The sequence below is a fragment of the Trachurus trachurus genome (assembly GCF_905171665.1).
Source record: "Trachurus trachurus genome assembly, chromosome: 20".
NCBI lineage: Eukaryota > Metazoa > Chordata > Actinopteri > Carangiformes > Carangidae > Trachurus > Trachurus trachurus.
Window position 1 is genome coordinate 3,713,422 of NC_139911.1, and position 17,698 is coordinate 3,731,119.

General features: G+C 45.2%; 2 protein-coding genes across 10 annotated transcripts in view; one reads left to right on the top strand and one right to left on the bottom strand.

Moving 5' to 3' along the window:
- The window catches only part of LOC311003776 (rho GTPase-activating protein 12-like), a 151,008-nt gene that overhangs the window by 72,336 nt on the left and 60,974 nt on the right, over window positions 1-17,698 (top strand). For 8 of the 9 annotated variants that reach the window (XM_083995623.1, XM_083995626.1, XM_083995625.1 and 5 more), the window contains one exon: window positions 1,619-2,982. In XM_083995623.1, the coding sequence (XP_083851749.1) occupies window positions 1,619-1,793 (175 nt within the window). In that variant the 3' untranslated portion in view covers window positions 1,794-2,982. Of the gene's footprint in view, window positions 1-1,618; window positions 2,983-17,698 lie in introns of those variants that run through there. The other variant, XR_014596281.1, reaches the window with a different exon arrangement.
- The window catches only part of zeb1b (zinc finger E-box binding homeobox 1b), a gene marked incomplete at its 3' end in the record, with an annotated part of 75,661 nt that continues 75,528 nt past the window's right edge, over window positions 17,566-17,698 (bottom strand). Inside the window, exon 10 of the mRNA XM_083995241.1 lies at window positions 17,566-17,578. Coding sequence (XP_083851367.1) covers window positions 17,566-17,578 — 13 coding nt within the window. The remainder of the gene's footprint in view (window positions 17,579-17,698) is intronic.

Here is a 17,698-nt window from a genome sequence, read left to right on the forward strand (position 1 = left end):
TGGAGGTCTACGTATATCAGCGGGCGGATTTAATCTCCTTCTCTCTCCCTTTTTCTTTTTTTTTCTTTCTCTTTTTCTTTTTTTTTTTCTTCTCCCCTCTATGAATATGTTATTGTTTTGTTGCATCTGCATGCAAGGATGTAGATTCTATTTAAAAAGGCTATTATGCTGCTGCCTGGAGCGACGGCGCTGCTGCTGTAACAGAGTGTGTGTGTCGTGAGGCTCGAGGAGCGCCGGCCCGGGCTGCAGATGTGTGTGTGTGTGTGTTTATGTGTGTGTGTCTATGTGTGTGTGTGTGTGTGTGTGTGTGTAAAGAGCCTAATGTTGTTTTTCTAGATGAAACCCTGAAGCTACACTCGAACCAAACAAACACACTCACCTAAAGCCAATTATGACACATTCCTGCACTAAATCTCTCCATCTTCCTCCTTTTCTCCCTCCCTCATCCTCCTCCTCCTCCTCCTCCTCCTCCTCCTCCTCCTCTTTCTCCTCTTTTCTCCTCTTTCCTCCTCCTCCTCCTCCTCCTCCTCTTCTTCCTCCTCCTCTTCTTCCTCCTCTTCCTCCTCTTTCCTCCTCTTCCTCCTCCTCCTCCTCCTCTTTCCTCCTCTTTCCTCCTCTTCCTCCCTCCCTGCTCTTCCTCCTCTTTCCTCCTCGCTCTTCCTCCCTCCTCCTCTTCCTCCTCCTCCTCCTCCTCTTCCTCCCTCCCTCCTCTTCCTCCCTCCTCCTCTTCCTCCTCCTCTTTCCTCCTCTTCCTCCTCCTCCTCCTCCTCTTTCCTCCTCCTCCTCTTCTTTCCTCCTCTTCCTCCTCCTCTTCCTCCCCCTCCTCCTCTTCCTCCTCCCTCCTCCTCCTCCTCTTTCCTCCTCTTTCCTCCTCCTCTTCCTTCCTCCTCCTCCTCCTCCTCTTCCTCTTTCCTCCTCTTCCTCCCTCCTCCTCTTCCTCCCTCCCTCTTCCTCTTTCCTCCTCTTACCTCCTCTTCCTCCCTCCTCTTCCTCCTCCTCTTCCCCCCTCCTCCTCCTCCTCCTTCCTCCTCTTCCTCTTTCCTCCTCCCTCCTCCTCCTCCTCCTCCTCCTCCTCCTCTTTCCTCCTCTTCTTCCCTCCCTCCTCCTCTTTCCTCCTCTTCTTCCCTCCCTCCTCCTCTTTCCTCCTCTTCCTCTTTCCTCCTCCCTCCTCCTCCTCCTCCTCCTCTTTCCTCCTCTTCTTCCCTCCCTCCTCCTCTTTCCTCCTCTTCCTCCCTCCCTCTTCCTCTTTCCTCCTCTTCTTCCCTCCCTCCTCCTCTTTCTCCTTCCCTCCCCCCTCCTCCTCTTCCTTCTCCTCCACCTCTTCCTTCTCCATCTTCCTCCTCCTCCTCTTTCCTCCTCTTTCCTCCCCTCCTCTTTTTCTCCCTCCCTCCTCTTCCTCCTCCTCCCTCTCCCTCCTCTTTTTCTCCCTCCCTCCTCTTCCTCTTCCTCCTCTTTCCTCCTCCTCCTCCCCCCTCCTCTTCCTCCTCCTCTTCCTCCTCCTCCTCCTCCTCCTCTCCCCCCCCCCTCCTCCTCCTCCTCCCCCCTCCTCTTCCTCCTCCTCTTCCTCCTCCTCTTCCTCCTCCCCCCTCCCCTCCTCCTCCTCCTCCTCCTCCTGCAGGGTGATCGACCACGGCGAGGCCAACCGTATGACCACCCAGAGCGTGGCCATCGTGTTCGGGCCGACGCTGCTGCGGCCGGAGACCGAGACGGGCAACATCGCGGTCCACATGGTTTACCAGAACCAGATAGTGGAGCTCATCCTGCTCGAGTACGAGAGCATCTTCGGCAGGTAGAGGAGGACGGACGAAGAAGAAAAGGAAGAGGAGAAAGAGGAAGAGGAGGAGTTTCTTTTCTCTTTTTTTTTGTCTTTGGCTGAACTGAACTGAACAAAGCTGTGGACCAAGCAGTCTAATGATGATGATCTCATTCACCTTCATACGGGACGGGACAGTTTCATTAACCCAGGTGTTGCACTTACACACAGTTTTGCAGAGGAAGTTAAAAAAAAACGAAAGAAAGAAAATGAAATAAAAAAAAAACAGAGTGAGAGATGCAGAGGTTTCACACCCACTCCCTTCAAGCAGCAGCAGTTGTTTTTTCTTTTTGGTTGATGATTGACAATGACGACGTGTGATGTGGTGGATTTTCAGTATTCAGGTGTTTTTTTTCCTTCTTTTTCGCGTACACTGGATTCCTGTGGCCAGTAAAAATTCAGTAAAAAACCGCCTTGGAAAAAACGGCGGCGTTGGGGAAACCGAACCGAACCTCGCTCGTCATCATCCTCCTCTATTGTTGGAGGAGGAAAAAGGAGGAGGAAGAAGAGGAGGAAGAGGAGGAGGAGGAGGAAGAGGAAGTGTGTGAACTGGAGACGTGTTGTTGACGTCGTGTGTCGTCGTCGTCGTGGAGCTTCTGTGTGTGACGTGTCGGACGCTCAGGTGGAAAAATAATAATCAGTGTTATGTGAACGGACTCGTCTTTTTTTTGGCACTTGGATGAACTGGAGTCACAGATTGTGTGTGTCTGTGTGTGTGCGTGTGTGTCCTAAACTCTCCCTCCCTCCCCTCACACACACACACACACACACACACAATCCCACTTACCTTAGTGACACCATCAACCCCTCCTCCACTCCCCCTCTCCACCAGTGTTAACCATTAACCCTGTGACACAGCGTCCCATGACTTGAATGACTGTGTGTTTGCCAATGTGTGTGTGTGCGTGCGTATGAGAGTGTGTTTGTGTGTGTAAATGATGAATTAAGCTAAATGGAATAAACCCTGAGCAGCAGCAAAAGCAGCAGCAGCATCGTCCTCGTCCCACTGCAAAAACTCAAAATCTTTCCAAGAATATTTGTCTTATTTCTTGTCAAAATGTCTCATTTCTAGTCAAAACTAATCTCTTTCCGCTTAAAATAAGACTCATCGCCTAAAAATTTACTTGTTTTTAGATCATTTTCACTTGTTTCAAACAAATTTTCACTTAGAAAAATCTGCCAGTGAAAGGAAGTTTTTTGTGCTTGTAATAAGGAGGAAAAACTTGCTCCACTATCAGATTTTTCTACTTATTTCAAGTGAAAATATCCTTGAAAGAAGTAAAAAAGTGTCTAAAATAAGACTCGTCACATTAAAAAGTAGCTTGTTTTTAAAGTATAATGAGATTTGACTAGAAATAAGACAAATATTCTTGGTGAGATATTTGAGTTTTTGCAGTGTGCCACTTTTGTAAAAATAAAAAAAACTGTGTTGTGTCGTCTAATGTGCGTTTTTTGGTAAAGTTAAGCTACAGAGGAGGAGGAGGAGAGGGAGGAGGGAGGAGGGGGGAGGGAGGGGGTTAGAGGGGGGGTCATTGTCCATTGCTCCTTTTATGAACTTCAGTGTTAGTGTGTCTCTCTACAGTGGCAGGAAAAACGACGACCGACACCACGACGTTACCGAGAAAACAGAGAGAGAGAGAAAAAAGTGGATTTCTGGGAACTGTGGTGTGTTTACCATTTCACCTGTGTGTGTGTGTGTGTGTGTGAGACTCTGTGACTCTGACCCCCCTCGCCTCACCTCACCTCACCCCTCCCTCCCCCTCGACTCACCCTTGCTAATATTAACAGGTATTCAGTGAAGGGAACCAGGTGTGTGAGCATTAAGAACCTTTAAAAACCCCCTGATGTACAGAGCTGTGTTATAGTGACTGAGGTGTGTGTGTGTGCGTGCGTGTAAGAGTGTGTGTGTGTGCGTGTGTGTTCGCTTCAATGGTGGAAAAACAGTGACAGATGATGATGATTCTTGATTTTTTTTTTTGTTTGTAAATCTGAATTAAAAACATGAGAATGCACAGATTGTGAAAAAAAAAAAATACAAGACGAAACTAAAATGAAAATGAAAACCACATGATCGACTGTTACTTTTGTTTGAAGGTGTATCTGGAGTGTTTGCGCATGGTCAGCTGCACATTTTGAATGTAATTTTCAGGCTAACTGCTATTTGTGAAATTGCTATGTCTAATAAAAAAGACAAATGAAACGTGAGACTCGTGCACGTGTCCGTCTGAGTGTGTGTGTGTGTGTGTGTGTGAAGGTAGAGAGAGACGGTGAGTCTGCTGTTTAACCTTCAATCTACTCTAAAGCTTCACCTTTCCCTCGGCTTTAATTACATAATTGAATTAATCTACTCAACACCGATATCCTGGTTATTGAATTGAGTGATTAAGCTTTCACATCTCAATCAATTATATTCCAACCTGTTAATTAGGAAATGAATCGCAGTGTTTTTCTGGAGGTTTCTCAAACGCAGCAGCAGCATCAGCGGCGGCGGCGGCACCGTAAGACCTCGCTCCTCCATTAATCTGCTCCCTCTGTTCTTCGAAAGGCGACGTCTCTCTCTCTCTGTCGTTACTCCGCGGGTCAGACGTGGTCGTGGACCTGAAGGGTGTGGATTAATTGATGTCTAATTAGGTAATTGCCACAGTGCCAGCTTTGATTAAGAAGCACGAGTCGAGTCGGTGTGTGAGTGCTGAGTAAAGCTGCTCGCTGCAGGCCGGGCCACGGCGAGCACACACACAGACGATCACGTTAAGCTGTGTCTTGATTTTCCTGCTCTGTGTGTGTGTTTAGTGTGTGTGTCACCAGATTTAATAGTGCACAAGTCTGATTTTCCAAGTTCACAGTCAACTACGTCATCATAAACGTCCCCTTGAAGTCCAAATTTCAACTTCAGTGACACCCAAGTTAAAAATCCAAGATGGCCGCCCCGTGGATCAACAGTGAGTAAAATCTTAACATTAAACCATTTATCAGCTGATTAATCTTGTTTTTATGTCATTAAATTAGTTGTAGTGACACTGGTGTGTAACTTCTACCTGTAGACATGTTGTTATGTTGCTTTTTCACACACAAACTAGTACAATACAGTGTTTCCCCCAGAAAATTTGTCAGTTAAGGTGGTGTCTGACCTGTCGACGGGGGGGGGGGAGCGGATCGATCGTCGCGGCGGGGGGGGGGGGGACGCACCGCGCCGTATTAAGTTTCGCTTTCAACACGCGCCGCTGTTATGCATGCGCGCTTCTCTGTGCTGTGTATGTGTGTGGGAGGATGCGGCCATCGTCCGACGGGGGGGTGGGCGGCGGCGGCGGCGAATATCGCTACATTTTTTTTTTTTAAGAAGTTAGTTTAGGCGGCAGCTCTTTGTTGTTAAGGCGGCCGCCTTAACAGGAAAGCGCTGCGGGAAACCCTGCAATATGCTTGTGTTAGCTAACAATGCCAATGCTAACAACAACGACAGTGCTGATCCTGGAAATTTCTTGAATCAATCCAATAAAAACAGAGCAGATTTCAGAATAAAACACTCAGAGAAACCAAATCCTGCAAGTTGTTGGGACCAGTTGGTGGTGGGCGGGGCTTTGTTGTGACATCACAAAGTGACAGGAAGTCCTGACGGCTGGTTTTAAGGCTCAGTTTCTGAATACAGGCTGTGTGCATTTCTCTGTGGACTGAGGCTTTGATACTTTCACAGTATTAATATAGAACCTAGAGCTGCTTTATAATCACACTACACATGGACATCTACCTTTATACTGTATGGAGCTTTAACACAAACATCTACCTTTATACTGTATGGAGCTTTAACACAAACATCTACCTTTATACTTTCGTGGAATATTTAGTAGGCTATATAAACTAAAAAAAAAAAAAAGAAGTAAGTATGCTTTACACAAACATGCTGTTACGTGTTTCATGGCTTCCTTCAGCTCACGTTTGTGCTTTGCTTTGAGTATTGGCAGAACAATATGAGATTCTGCTGGACACTGAAATACAAAACACCTCCTCACTTTGTTTGTCATCGTGGCACAGAAAAATACAAACATAAAAAAAATGAATAGCCCACAGCTTTATTTCTTTGTCTGATTTGTTCTAATTTAGGTTTTTTTTTTTTAAATCTCTAAATCTAAAATACTGGAGGTAAAGATAATTTATTTGGTGATCAAAGCACCAAACACATCATCATATAAACCCACCAATAATATTGACCTAGAACTACGTAGTCCTAGCTATTTTTAATGTCTTATTCTGACGTCACCTCTGCCTTGCCTTTGACTAGATCTTTAACTTTTTTTTAGACTCATGTTTTTGTGACTCAGCTCTGTGGCTGTTTATAAAGTGTGATAGAAACGTGTCAGTAACACTTTATGGTTCCAGTTTGTGACACGACTGACTGACTGACTCACTTCTTTCCTTAAATAAACTTGTGTGCACTAAACAGCACACGTGCAGCTCCTGTGATCACAATCACTCAGCTTTGAAGTCCAGTCTAAACCTCCCTCTCTCTTTTTCTTTTTTTCTTTCTTTCTTTCTGTTGCCTACGTGTTAATTTATTGCAACAGGTCTGACTCGGGTGTCTCTACTACCTCCAGCTCTGACTCTGTTTTGATTGGACGGACCACCTTGGATTGAACCGACGTGTTGGAGGTAAGCAGGCAGCACTGAATCATGTGCCCCGCTGGAAACCACAGGCCGTTAAAACTGAGACGTGGAGACGTGGTGGAGGGCCCCCAGAATTTCCAAATGAGAAAACAATTAGATCATTTCTATAATTCATGGGTGCGACCGCAGCTCGGGCCCGGGGAGGCTCTGAGTGTTTGAAGTGCTCCATATGTTCGCAGTGGGTTTTTTTAAAGGCCTGATCTGCTCCATGGAGGCTGAGGTGTGGGCAGGTAATGTGAACAAGCCATTATGGAGCATAAAAGATTTATGGATGTTCAGTTCACCCCCCCTCCCCTTCTCCACCTCTGCTTCATTTGCAGGTGGGCTGTTGTTGGCAAAGTGGCTGGATGAGGAACAAAATGGTCGAGATGTTTCACCACCACTCTGTAGTAAAGACCGCTGTACTTTACCCACGTTTTTCTTTTTTTTACTCAACTGTTAGCACAAGGTTATAAAACACAGTGTTGGTGCAGACTAGAGCAGCAGTTTTGAGCTTTGAATCCCATGAAGTTTGCGAAACAGAAACAAACTGTGACGGTGCAACATCAACATGGAGCAGTGACGGTGGCCCAGAGGGTTCAGCTTAAGAAAACACATGCAAAGACACAAACATGCAAAAAAATTCAGACACATGAGCTGCAAGAACTTACAACACAGAGTTTATACTGAAGAGAACAATAAGGTGAGATTCAGATATTATTGCATTTCCAAAATGCTGTGTTTGTGTTGTCAAGTTGTTTTCTGACTTTGTGTCTATGTGCATGTGTGCAAAAAAAAAAAATAGATGCATGCAACAGAGAAGAAAACACACTGTAGGTCAAATGAACAGTACAATCTACAGGTTATCTTCTAAATAATGAACTTCATTTTTAATAGTAGCCTATCTGCCTAAACAAAACCGTGCAAATGAAACTCATCGGCCAAACGGCACATACAACAAATCCACTTTTTAAATCACAAACCATCCAGTTTAAAACATAAGTACATTAAAAAAAAACAACAACCAGATTTCTTTCTTTTTATTTATTTATTTAGCTGAAATTCAAATGAGTGATATTTTTCTCTCTCTACCCTGAAACCCTGAAGACGCTGATGAATCGTGTGTGTGTGGGAGCGGCTACATGTGATTTTTCATTTGACACATTAACTACGTTTTACAAGTATGAAGTGCAGCCCCCCATCCCCCTAAACCCCCCCATCCCCCACCCAACCTCTGGTATAAACATCTGTCCTGACAGGGCGACTGATGCGTTAGCTCCTCTGCTAACAGCTACAGTGATGTCAGGGCCGTAGCTGGCTGGTCGCTGACTTTATGGGCTCTTGTTGCAATTAAAGGAGCTCAAACACACAAACACGAGGCCTGCAATGCAACACAACACTGCGTCCTGATGATCAAACATCTCGTGAACACTTAGAGGCGTGAGAGGAAACAAACCGCCTCCTGCTGCAGAAACATCTCATTTCTGCTTCCCGCTCGCTGCATGCGCTTTAATTCAAAACCATCCTTTTTCCAAATGTGCTGCTGTCATGGCCGCCGCGCCGCGCCGCGTGGCAGAGCCCGGGCCGCCACCACCACCACCGCCACCACGCTCCACTCTCGCATGCATGGCGATGCTAAGTAAGCGTGTAAGTATTCTAAAACGTCAGCGGCGGCTCGTCGTTGTTATTAATGAGCTCCAGGCGGCGGGAGTGGATCATTTTCCATGGAAATTCAATGCATTTTAAAAAGCACTGGATCAACATTCCAGGCCGGGATTTACATAAGGTAATTGCAGGATGCTGAAAGTACCTTCTAGCTGGCAATGGATTTTTTTCTACCCCTCCCTTCCCCCTCCTCCCCTCCCTTTCTCCTTCCTTACCTTCAGTAATACAATCAAGTCCATTAAGTAGGCAATAAATACAAGGCAGGACTGTAGCGGCGCTGCGTGACAGATAAAGGCCTCGGACTCTAACACACGTCACCTGCTGCAGGAGATTTGACAGCATCACACCTAGATGGGTGTTTTTTTTCCCCTGCTGTGATTGAGTGTTTAGACAGAGAGAGAGAGGAGGAGAGGAGGGTGGGGTGGGATGGGGTGGGGGGGTTAAGATGGATTGAGATGAGGCCCCATGTTACACCTCTCTGTGGTCTACCTGCAGCAGCTGCTATGGGGGTCTGGGGAAATTAACTGTAGATAGAGAGAAAGAGGAGCAAGACAGTAGTTGTTGCAGTGGTGGATGTATGCAGAGGTGAGGGGGGGGGGGGGGCTTCAATCAAACCAACACACTGCAAAACTCAAATAATTTGTCTTATTTCTAGTCAAAACAAATCTCATTCTACTTAAAATAAGACTCATCGCATTAAAAAGTAGCTTGTTTTTAGATACTTTTTAGTTCTTTCAAGCATATTTTCACTTGAAATAGGTAGAAAAATCTGATAATGATTTTTCTTCCTTATGACAAGCACAAAAACTTGCTTTCACTGGCAGATTTTTCTACTTATTTCAAGTGAAAATTTGTTTGCAACAAGTGAAAATGATCTAAAAACAAGTTACGTTTTAGGTGAAGAGTCTTATTTTAAGTGGAAAGAGATTAGTTTTGACTAGAAATTAGACAATTTGACAAGAAACAAGACAAATATTCTTGGAAAGATGCATCGACAGATCAACAAAGACAACTTCTTCGGCTTTGTGTTGCAACATCGTCTCCTCCGACCTCCTCCTCCTCCTCCTCCTCCATCGGCTGTAATATTAACATCTAATAAATGTCTCCTGTATGAGTAGGGGGGTGGGGATGGGGATGGGGGGGCTTCAGGTGGTAGTTACCCTCTGTAAGTGTCTGACTCCGACTCCTCAGCAGCTCATTAGAGAAATGGGCCGAGCTGCATGGGAGTGTGAGACGTTTATGTGTCATGTCGATGGCGTTTTTGTGTTTTCTTTTTTTCTTTTGGTGCCATTAAGTGATGATTAGACTCAGATAGTGGTCTGTGCTTATCTTTTATTTACTGATGGGGTAGGGAGAGGAGGAGGGAGGGAGGAAGAAGGAGGGGAAAGGGGGAGTTATATGTTTGCAAACAGCAGCAGGTGCTTCTCCTCCATGCAGCCTGGATGGAGATGTGAGGTTGAGACCGGCCGTGATGGAAACTGACAGAGACAAGAAGAACTAGGTGATCTGATTAATATGAGAGGTATGTGTGCATGTGTGTGTGTGCATGTGTGTGTGTGTGTGTGTGTGTGTAGAGTTGGGGGTGGGGGGGGTCTGTGTCTCATTAACACTGTTGGCTCCAGAAAGTGAATGTGTAGCTGACAGCTCCTGTATTCCCTCGGTGCTGCTGCCTTTTTCCCACTGAGGCCGTAATTAGGACGTTTCATCCACACACACACACACACACACACACACGTCTGATTGGAGGGAGGGAGGGGAAATGAAATTTTAAAAAAAGAAAAAAAAGGCCCCTGTGTGATTACAGAGTGGCCCCGGGGCCCCCACCCGAGCTCCTACACTGCAAAAACTCAAGAATATTTATCTTATTTCTTGTCAAAATGTCTCATTTCTAGTCAAAACTAATCTCTTTCCACTTTAAATAAGACTCATCACCTTAATATTAACTTGTTTTTAGATCATTTTCACTTGTTTTAAACAAATTTTCACTTGAAATAAGTAGAAAAATCTGCGAGTGAAGGCAAATTTGAGGAAAAACTTGCTCCACTATCAGATTTTTCTACTTATTTCAAGTGACAATATCCTTGAAAGAAGTAAAAAAGTGTCTAAAAACAAGCTACTTTTTTAATGTGGTGAGTCTTATTTTAAGTATAATGAGATTTGTTTTGACTAGAAATGACATTTTGACTAGAAATAAGACAAATATTCTTGGTAAGATATTTGAGTTATAATAGTTCCTCCTAAACAAATCACAAACATGACTTTTAATTAAAGCTTCAACGTGAGGTTTTTTCCTCCTCACTGCAGGTAAAGCTCTCAGAGAGGAGGAGGAGGAGGAGGAGGAGGAGGTGGGTGGCTGGTGGGAGGAGGTGTGTGTGTGTGTGTGTTGGAGGAGGAGGTGTGTGTGTGTGTGTGTGTGTTGGGCTACTCTGCCAGCTCTCTCATAAGCTCATTTGATTTGCTCCCGTGCCAACATCTTACTTAATTAGCCCTGCACATTTTTACGGGCATAAATCGCTTTTACATCACTGCCAGCGGAGCAGCACAAACCGCAAAGTGGGTCGATCATATATTATGTTGATCCTCCTTTGGCGCAGTTAAAGCCATACATTACATTTGAATTTGTCGAAGAGCTGAGGGCCCCCGGCATAATTCTTCTTTGTTGTGCTGTCAGCGCTAATCTCTCCCCAGGGGCCTCGGCATCAGCTCCCTGCTTTCTCTCTTTCTCCTCCTTCTCTCTCCCTCTCCTTCTCTCTTTCTCGTCGCTGCTGTTTCTTCTTCTTGCTGCTGCCCCCAGATCGGATGAGTAAAGGGACGAGGAAGGAGAGCGAAACCGAGCCAGGAGGTTCACCCACACATCTCTACTACTACACCATCACCCCTCATCCCTCTCTTCCTCCTCCTCCTCTTCCTCCTCTACGCCAAAAAACCTGCTGCCTCCCACCTCCTTCCACCATCGGCCTCGTGGAGATGGAGATGACACATTTTGGGAAAAACAGACAAGAAAGAAGTATAGAGGGAAAAGAAGAAAAAGAAAAAGAAGAAAGAGGAGGAGGAAGGAAGAAAAAAAAAAGAGATCAGGAAAATTTGCCAGCCGCTGTCAGAATCATCCTCCTCCTCCTCTTCATCATCATCATGCAGCATCCAACATTTCTCCAACTTCAAAGCTGCAGAGCATTGATCCACAGGAAATTGTCATAGTAGTAGAAAGAGATTCCTCCTTATTCCTTGTTGTTTTATGTTTTTATCAACTCACTTGACCTTTGACCCCTTTGCACAAAGCGTTGATCAGATAAGTGTTAATCTGTTCCTGCAGTTCCTCCTCTCCGCCACTAGGCTGCAGCGAAGAACACAGATTTCTGTTTTTTCTGCATGCGACCCAGATGCTGCTGCACACATACCTGCTCCAGGCTGCGCTGTTTGTTCTCCTTGGATTAACTAAAACCCCCTCCTCTCCTCCTCTCCTCCTCTCTTCTCCCTTCATCTATCCATCCCAAAAAAAAAAAAAAGAAAGAAAGTCCACCCTCCCTCCTCCTTCCTCCTCATCCTCTCCTTCTTCCTCCTCTGCCACCTCCACACCGGGAAGAGAAAAAACAAAACAAAAACACACTAAGAGACACTTGGCTCTTTAGCACATGGCAAATCAGCTCTGACTGAGCTTGTAAACACACACACACACACATGAAGCCTTTGCCACCACCACCGCTGCTCTCCGGCCCCCCAGCCCCCCCCCCTCCAACCCCCCCCCCCCTGCATGGAAGTCATCCATATTGATGCTGTCTGATTCATGTGCTGCCAGACTCTTTGTTTTAACCGTGTGTCTTCTTTGCCCTCTTTTACCCGGGTGAAGCTTATACCGGGGATCAGATCAGGGTGGTGGTGGGGGGGCGAGTGGCCGAGGAAGAGGAGGAGGAGGAGGACCCCCAAGGGTGATGGTGGAGGAGGTGGAGGAGGTGGGGGGAAGAGGAGGAGGGGGAGGAGGAGGAGGAAGGTTTGTAGCCCCGGTCCCCCCGGTGATGAGGTGGAGCCTAATTGATTTGTCAATGTGGAGCCATCTGGCACGGAGAGATGGAGCTCCAACCTGTTCTCCTCACTGATACTGAGGAGGATGGAGGAGTGTGTGTGTGTGTGTGTGTGTGTGTGTAGGGAGGAAGGGGGGAGGAGGGGAGGAGGGGGGGGTTGCAATCATCAGGGGAGACAGGTTGGATTACACACACTCTCTTGCACAACTGGGATTTTCTCTTCTATCTCTTTCTTTATCTTCTCGCTCACTCTTTGTTAAAGACAAAGTGTGTGTCTCACTTTCTGGATCACTTCCACTCTAAACCCCCCCACCCCCCCACCTCCCACCCCAACACACACACACACACATAAACACACACACTCGTCCTTATAGTGTATGATGACAGAGACAGGAGGGACGTCACAGCAGCTCTGCCCTATAAAGGCAAAGTGCAGTATAGGCTATATGTAAAAAAAAAAAGCCAAACTGAGAAAAACAGCTTTTGTGTGTTTTTCATTGTCAGGTTTAAGCATCAAATTATGAATAACTACCAAGTCTATAATAGATTAGATAAAGGTGGACTGATTTAAATGTATTTTAAATTATTTAGTTTGTCTTTCTGATCAATTTTGACCATTTTATGGAAGATATACTGTACTTTTTCCTTGGTTTTGGTGCAGATACGACACTTTGCCTTGGTTTCACAGTGCTTTTTTGGATGGACAGCAAAATAAAAAGCCCAATAACTCTGGACATTTTAGCAGTATACCAATATCAAATTCTACCAGATTGAAGAGGATATGCCACACAGATAGGCTACTGCACTTTGCCTTTGTAGGTCAGAGCTCCTCCGACCTGGACACACTCACATCTCTGAGCCGTCACGTGGTGGTGGTAGAAGTGGTAGAAGTGGGGTACTGGAGGGAGGTGGGGGAGGATCAGGAGGTCAGGTCAGGTGGAGGGGGTAGATGGGGGGGGGGGGGGGGGGGGGGGGGCAGTAGACGAAGCCTCCGGTGTCTTAATGAAAAGAAAAGAGCTGCAGGAAATGGGGACAGACAGAGACAGAAGGAGAGAATAGACGCTGCCTGCACTGATTAGGATCCTTCGTCATCATCTCGTTTTATTCCCCCCCACCTCCTCCTCCTCCTCCTCCTCCTCCTCCCTCTGTCTCCCCCCTCCCTCCCTCCCTCCCTCCTGCCTCATGTCTGGGGTCGTTTTAAGGTTATGATAAGCTCAGCAAATGAAAGTGTGTAGCCTATGTGTGTGTGTGTGTGTGTGTGTGTGTGTGTGTGTGACTGATAACGATGAGAATTAGCGTCAGTTGTGTCGCCGTATTGTCGTTTTGAACACACAGCCGTGTTCTTCACACTGACAGCACCGACTCGTCTGCGGCGACACGTGAAATCCTCATAATTGGCAGATTTCAGGTGAAGACGTTGACGAAGCTCCTGCAGCAGAGACGGAGACGAGGACGAGGACGAGGACACGTTTGCATCCATCGCTGCATGTGAAAACTCCTCGCATCGTTTCTAAAATAAACACTTTTTTGAGAAACGAGGCCTGACTCAAGTTGTGTGCAGGATGAGTGATGATGAGTGATGAGTGAGTCTGCAGAACGAGACCCTGAACGCCTCGTGAACCTGGAAGTGAAGTCAGTTCATTTGATTCTGAACCAAAGTGAAGCTCCTCTGAGCGTTTTAGCTGCTTTTAGCTCCTTGTTTTGGTTTTTGGATCGCAACATAACGACAAAATACATAGGCCTAATTCACCTTCATACTCACCGTCATACCAAGGAAGGGTTTGGAGAACTTTTGGAGTTATCAAAACGCTTTAGGAGTTCCAGGGGCAATGGATCTTCATAATAGGCTAATGGCGGCGGATAGAGTTCACTTTTAAATCGTCCAAAACACACACTATGAAACATCCAGATACCTCCATACTGCTCGTCTGTACTGACCCAAGTGTCCTGAAGCCGCCACATGAAAAAGTTGTTCGGAAACAATGAATGTGATCTCTGTTTTTAGCCTTGTTGTAGCAGTAGCTCCCAGTGGCTGTGTGAGATTTGCTGCGAGATGTTCTTCCGTGTTTACATCAAACATCCAATGGTTTACAACGACTAACGACTACATCTTGCAGCAAATCAAACTTCAACAGAGCCACTGGGAGCTACTGCTACAACAAGGCTAAAAACAGAGATAACATTTTTTTTTTCCGAACAACTTTTTCATGTGGCGGCTTCAGGACACTTGGGTCAGTACAGACGAGCAGTATGGAGGTATCTGGATGTTTCATAGTGTGTGTTTTGGACGATTCAAAAGTGAACTCTATCCACCGCCATTATATGAAAATCCGTTGCCAATCCCCTCTGGAACTCCTAAAGCGTTATGATGACTTCTAGCTTCCTTGGCATGACAGTGAGTAGAAAACTGGTGAATTATCGATTTTGGGTGAAGTATCCCTTTAAGTTTCACTTTCCTCTTCAGACTGGAAAGAAACCTGCAGGACGAACTCCAAACACTTAAACACTTTTTCCCTCAATGGAAAATGTCATGAAGTTGAAAAGAGAGAAAGATGTGAAAGATCTTCTGCTTCTAACTTATTGTTTTAAACTTTATTAGTGACACAGCAGCGACAGCGTTATTAGAGCTGAGCTGCAGAGCAAAAGTGCTGCAGGTCGGATATGAGTCCAGGATCAAGACTTTAATAGTACATGAGCTACAGCGTGAGTCACTGAGGATGTTCATTTCATAGCCACAAAAACGAAAACAAACAGGATGAGATGCTGAGTCAGAGCTGGAAGAGAAGAGAAGAGAGGACATTTCCAAGTTTAAAGTCACACATTTGCAATTTTAATTGAGGAATATTAAGGAAGGAAACAGTTTTCTATACACTTTAGAAGGCGACAGCTCCAAGATGGGAGCAACTGAGGAGGTGCAACAGGTCCATGGCTGCATCAGGTGAGTTTACTGGTGTTGATAGATTCTTGATCATCATTGATTGGAAAAAAAACACTAACATTATGAAGTTTTCTTGCAGTGTTTGAGAATATCTGAGTTTTTCTTCCTCATAAATTTGCAACTTTAAACTTTAAACTTCTCAGTTTTAAATTTGGGAATGTCCTCTTCCAGCATTTTTTTGTTTTAATACATAATGACCCAAATAAACCGTTTATATTAAAATATTAGTAGGCTACAGGGAGAATGAGACGAGCTGTTGAAATGTAAACTACATCATCGTGTCTCAGACATAAATCTGTTGCTAAACTGCAAAGAATTGTGGGACATTTCCTTCTTCTCTCCTTCCTTTGATGAAAGAAGGTCCAGGGTTTCATAGGTAGCGCGTAAGCATCTGTTAAAATCCTCTGCAGGATCAAATCTGCAACAAAATGCAGCAGTTCTTTTAGTCTACAGTCGTAATTATTATAGTTTATAATCAATTAAAACCCTGGTTTCATTGTATTTGAAGTCACATGCTTCCTCCTGCACGTTCATTCATACAACAGATTGTTTTATTCTGCGTCTGAATGAATGACGACGTTTCTAAAAACAGAAATCAAACTTCCGGAGTTAACGACCTGTTTCTTGGATGAATGAACGACACATAATCAATTACAGCTTTGATACTGTAGGTTTCCACTTCCCACCAACTCACTCACATCACTATGGTTTCCTCCATCCGGTCTGTGGTGTGAAAACAACAACAGCAACAAAAGAAACAACTCCACCACCGTTGGAAAACACTTTAAGAAGCCAATTAAAAATACATTATCATCAAACTAAAGAAGCCACAGCGGCTCCGAGCCGCAGCTTGTTCCGAGGCTTCACCGAGCCATGATGATATGAAATTATCTCAAAACAAGAAGACTTCCTTTCTTAGCTCCTGTCTCTAATTAGCAATTAGGAGCTTCTTTCATTATTTACACTTTCTGCTGTTTACCGTTGCAGAGCCTCCGGAGCTCAGCGGGGCTCAGAGGAGGAGGAGGAGGAGGAGGAGGAGGAGGAGGAAGAGGAGGAAACTGTTGATGACGGTTGGATCTAAAACAACAGGTGTCAAAAAAACAGAAAGATCATGGATATCTGAGGAGGAGGATCGAGGGTTGATGAAGAAGAATAGATGCTGAGGAGAAGAGCACAGACACACACCGTCGTCTCCCCAAAGAGTCAGACAAAGGCCGGGGTGAAAGGTCGTTTCCATGGAGATGTGCACACCTGGGTCCGAGCCAAAGGTCGAGCTCAGCGGGACGAGAGGGAGAAAGAGGAGGGAGAGGACAGATTCCTAATAAGAAGGATGGATGAGGAGGACGGAGGAGGAGAAAACCTGTGTGGGACGAGGAGACATGAATGTGAGGAGGATCTAAGAGGGGTCACCTGAGGTCAAAGGTCAAAGGTCGGCTTCTTCAGACATAAGGCCATATTTCACCTGAGTTTTAGAGGTTTCTCTCAATTAGAGGGGAAAAAACAGTTTTAACTGCTGTTAATTTTTGTTTTTAACTATTTAAAGGGATAGTTCAACATTTTGGCAAATACTCCTCTCACCATAATCCCTATAGTCACAGCAGTAGGTTTATCACCTTTAATTATCGGTGCATGTTGTTTTGAGATCGGCAGGGCAGAGACGTGAGCTGCTCAGTGAACACAATGGAGGTGAATGGTACAGGAAACTCATCAAATACACAATCCAACAACTCCACAACGCTCTGGTGGACAAGTTGTGACCTGCACATTCACCACGCTATGAGATAATCATGTATAATTAATTATGTAACATTACGACACATGAAGCAAATACTCTACTACTACTACTACTACTAACTACTAACTACTTGCACTTTTGAAATCCCTCCGCTCACGTCACTGCCCCACGGATCTCAAAATATCTTGCACCGACAATTAAAGGTAATGAACCTACTGCTACGACTATAGGGATTATGGCAATAGGAGAATTTGCCCAAAATGTTGAACTATCCCTTTAAATCTTTTCTAATTCATGGAAGACAATTCAAATGTTAAAATATTTCTAGCATAAGAAGAAGAAGTTCAGTAGAAACACTGTCAGTGCTTCCTGTAGTTCCAACCTCTTTCTGCGATGCATTCAAAGACAGTTATCAGAATATTTACTTTGATGCTCGGATGTTGTTGCCATGGCATCGAGCAGAAGCTGCTGCTGCAGGAAACATAAAACCAATCATGTCCTGCATGTTGTTGCTTTTTTCCCTCTAACATTGACCTTTGACCTTTCTGTGTTTGGAAAGTTTATAGGCTCAGACTAGTCAGAAGAGGCAGACAGGAAGTGAATCTGTATCCGATCCATCCAGAATGAAATATCATCCCTATCATCATCATCATCCTCAGATCTTCAGCCGTTTACAGAGATAATCTGTGTCCTTTGCCTCCACACAGATCAGGAGGAGTTGGACCCAAAAGGCAGCGAGAGAGATAGACGTGTTCCTGGTTCAGTACGGGTCCCTGCGAGGACAAAAAGGTGAACACTTAAAGCGGTGTAAAGAGATGTCACGCCTTTTTATGGGCTTATCCACTGACCTCCGGCAGCCAATCAGCTGGCTGCTCCGGAGACGACACTTGAAG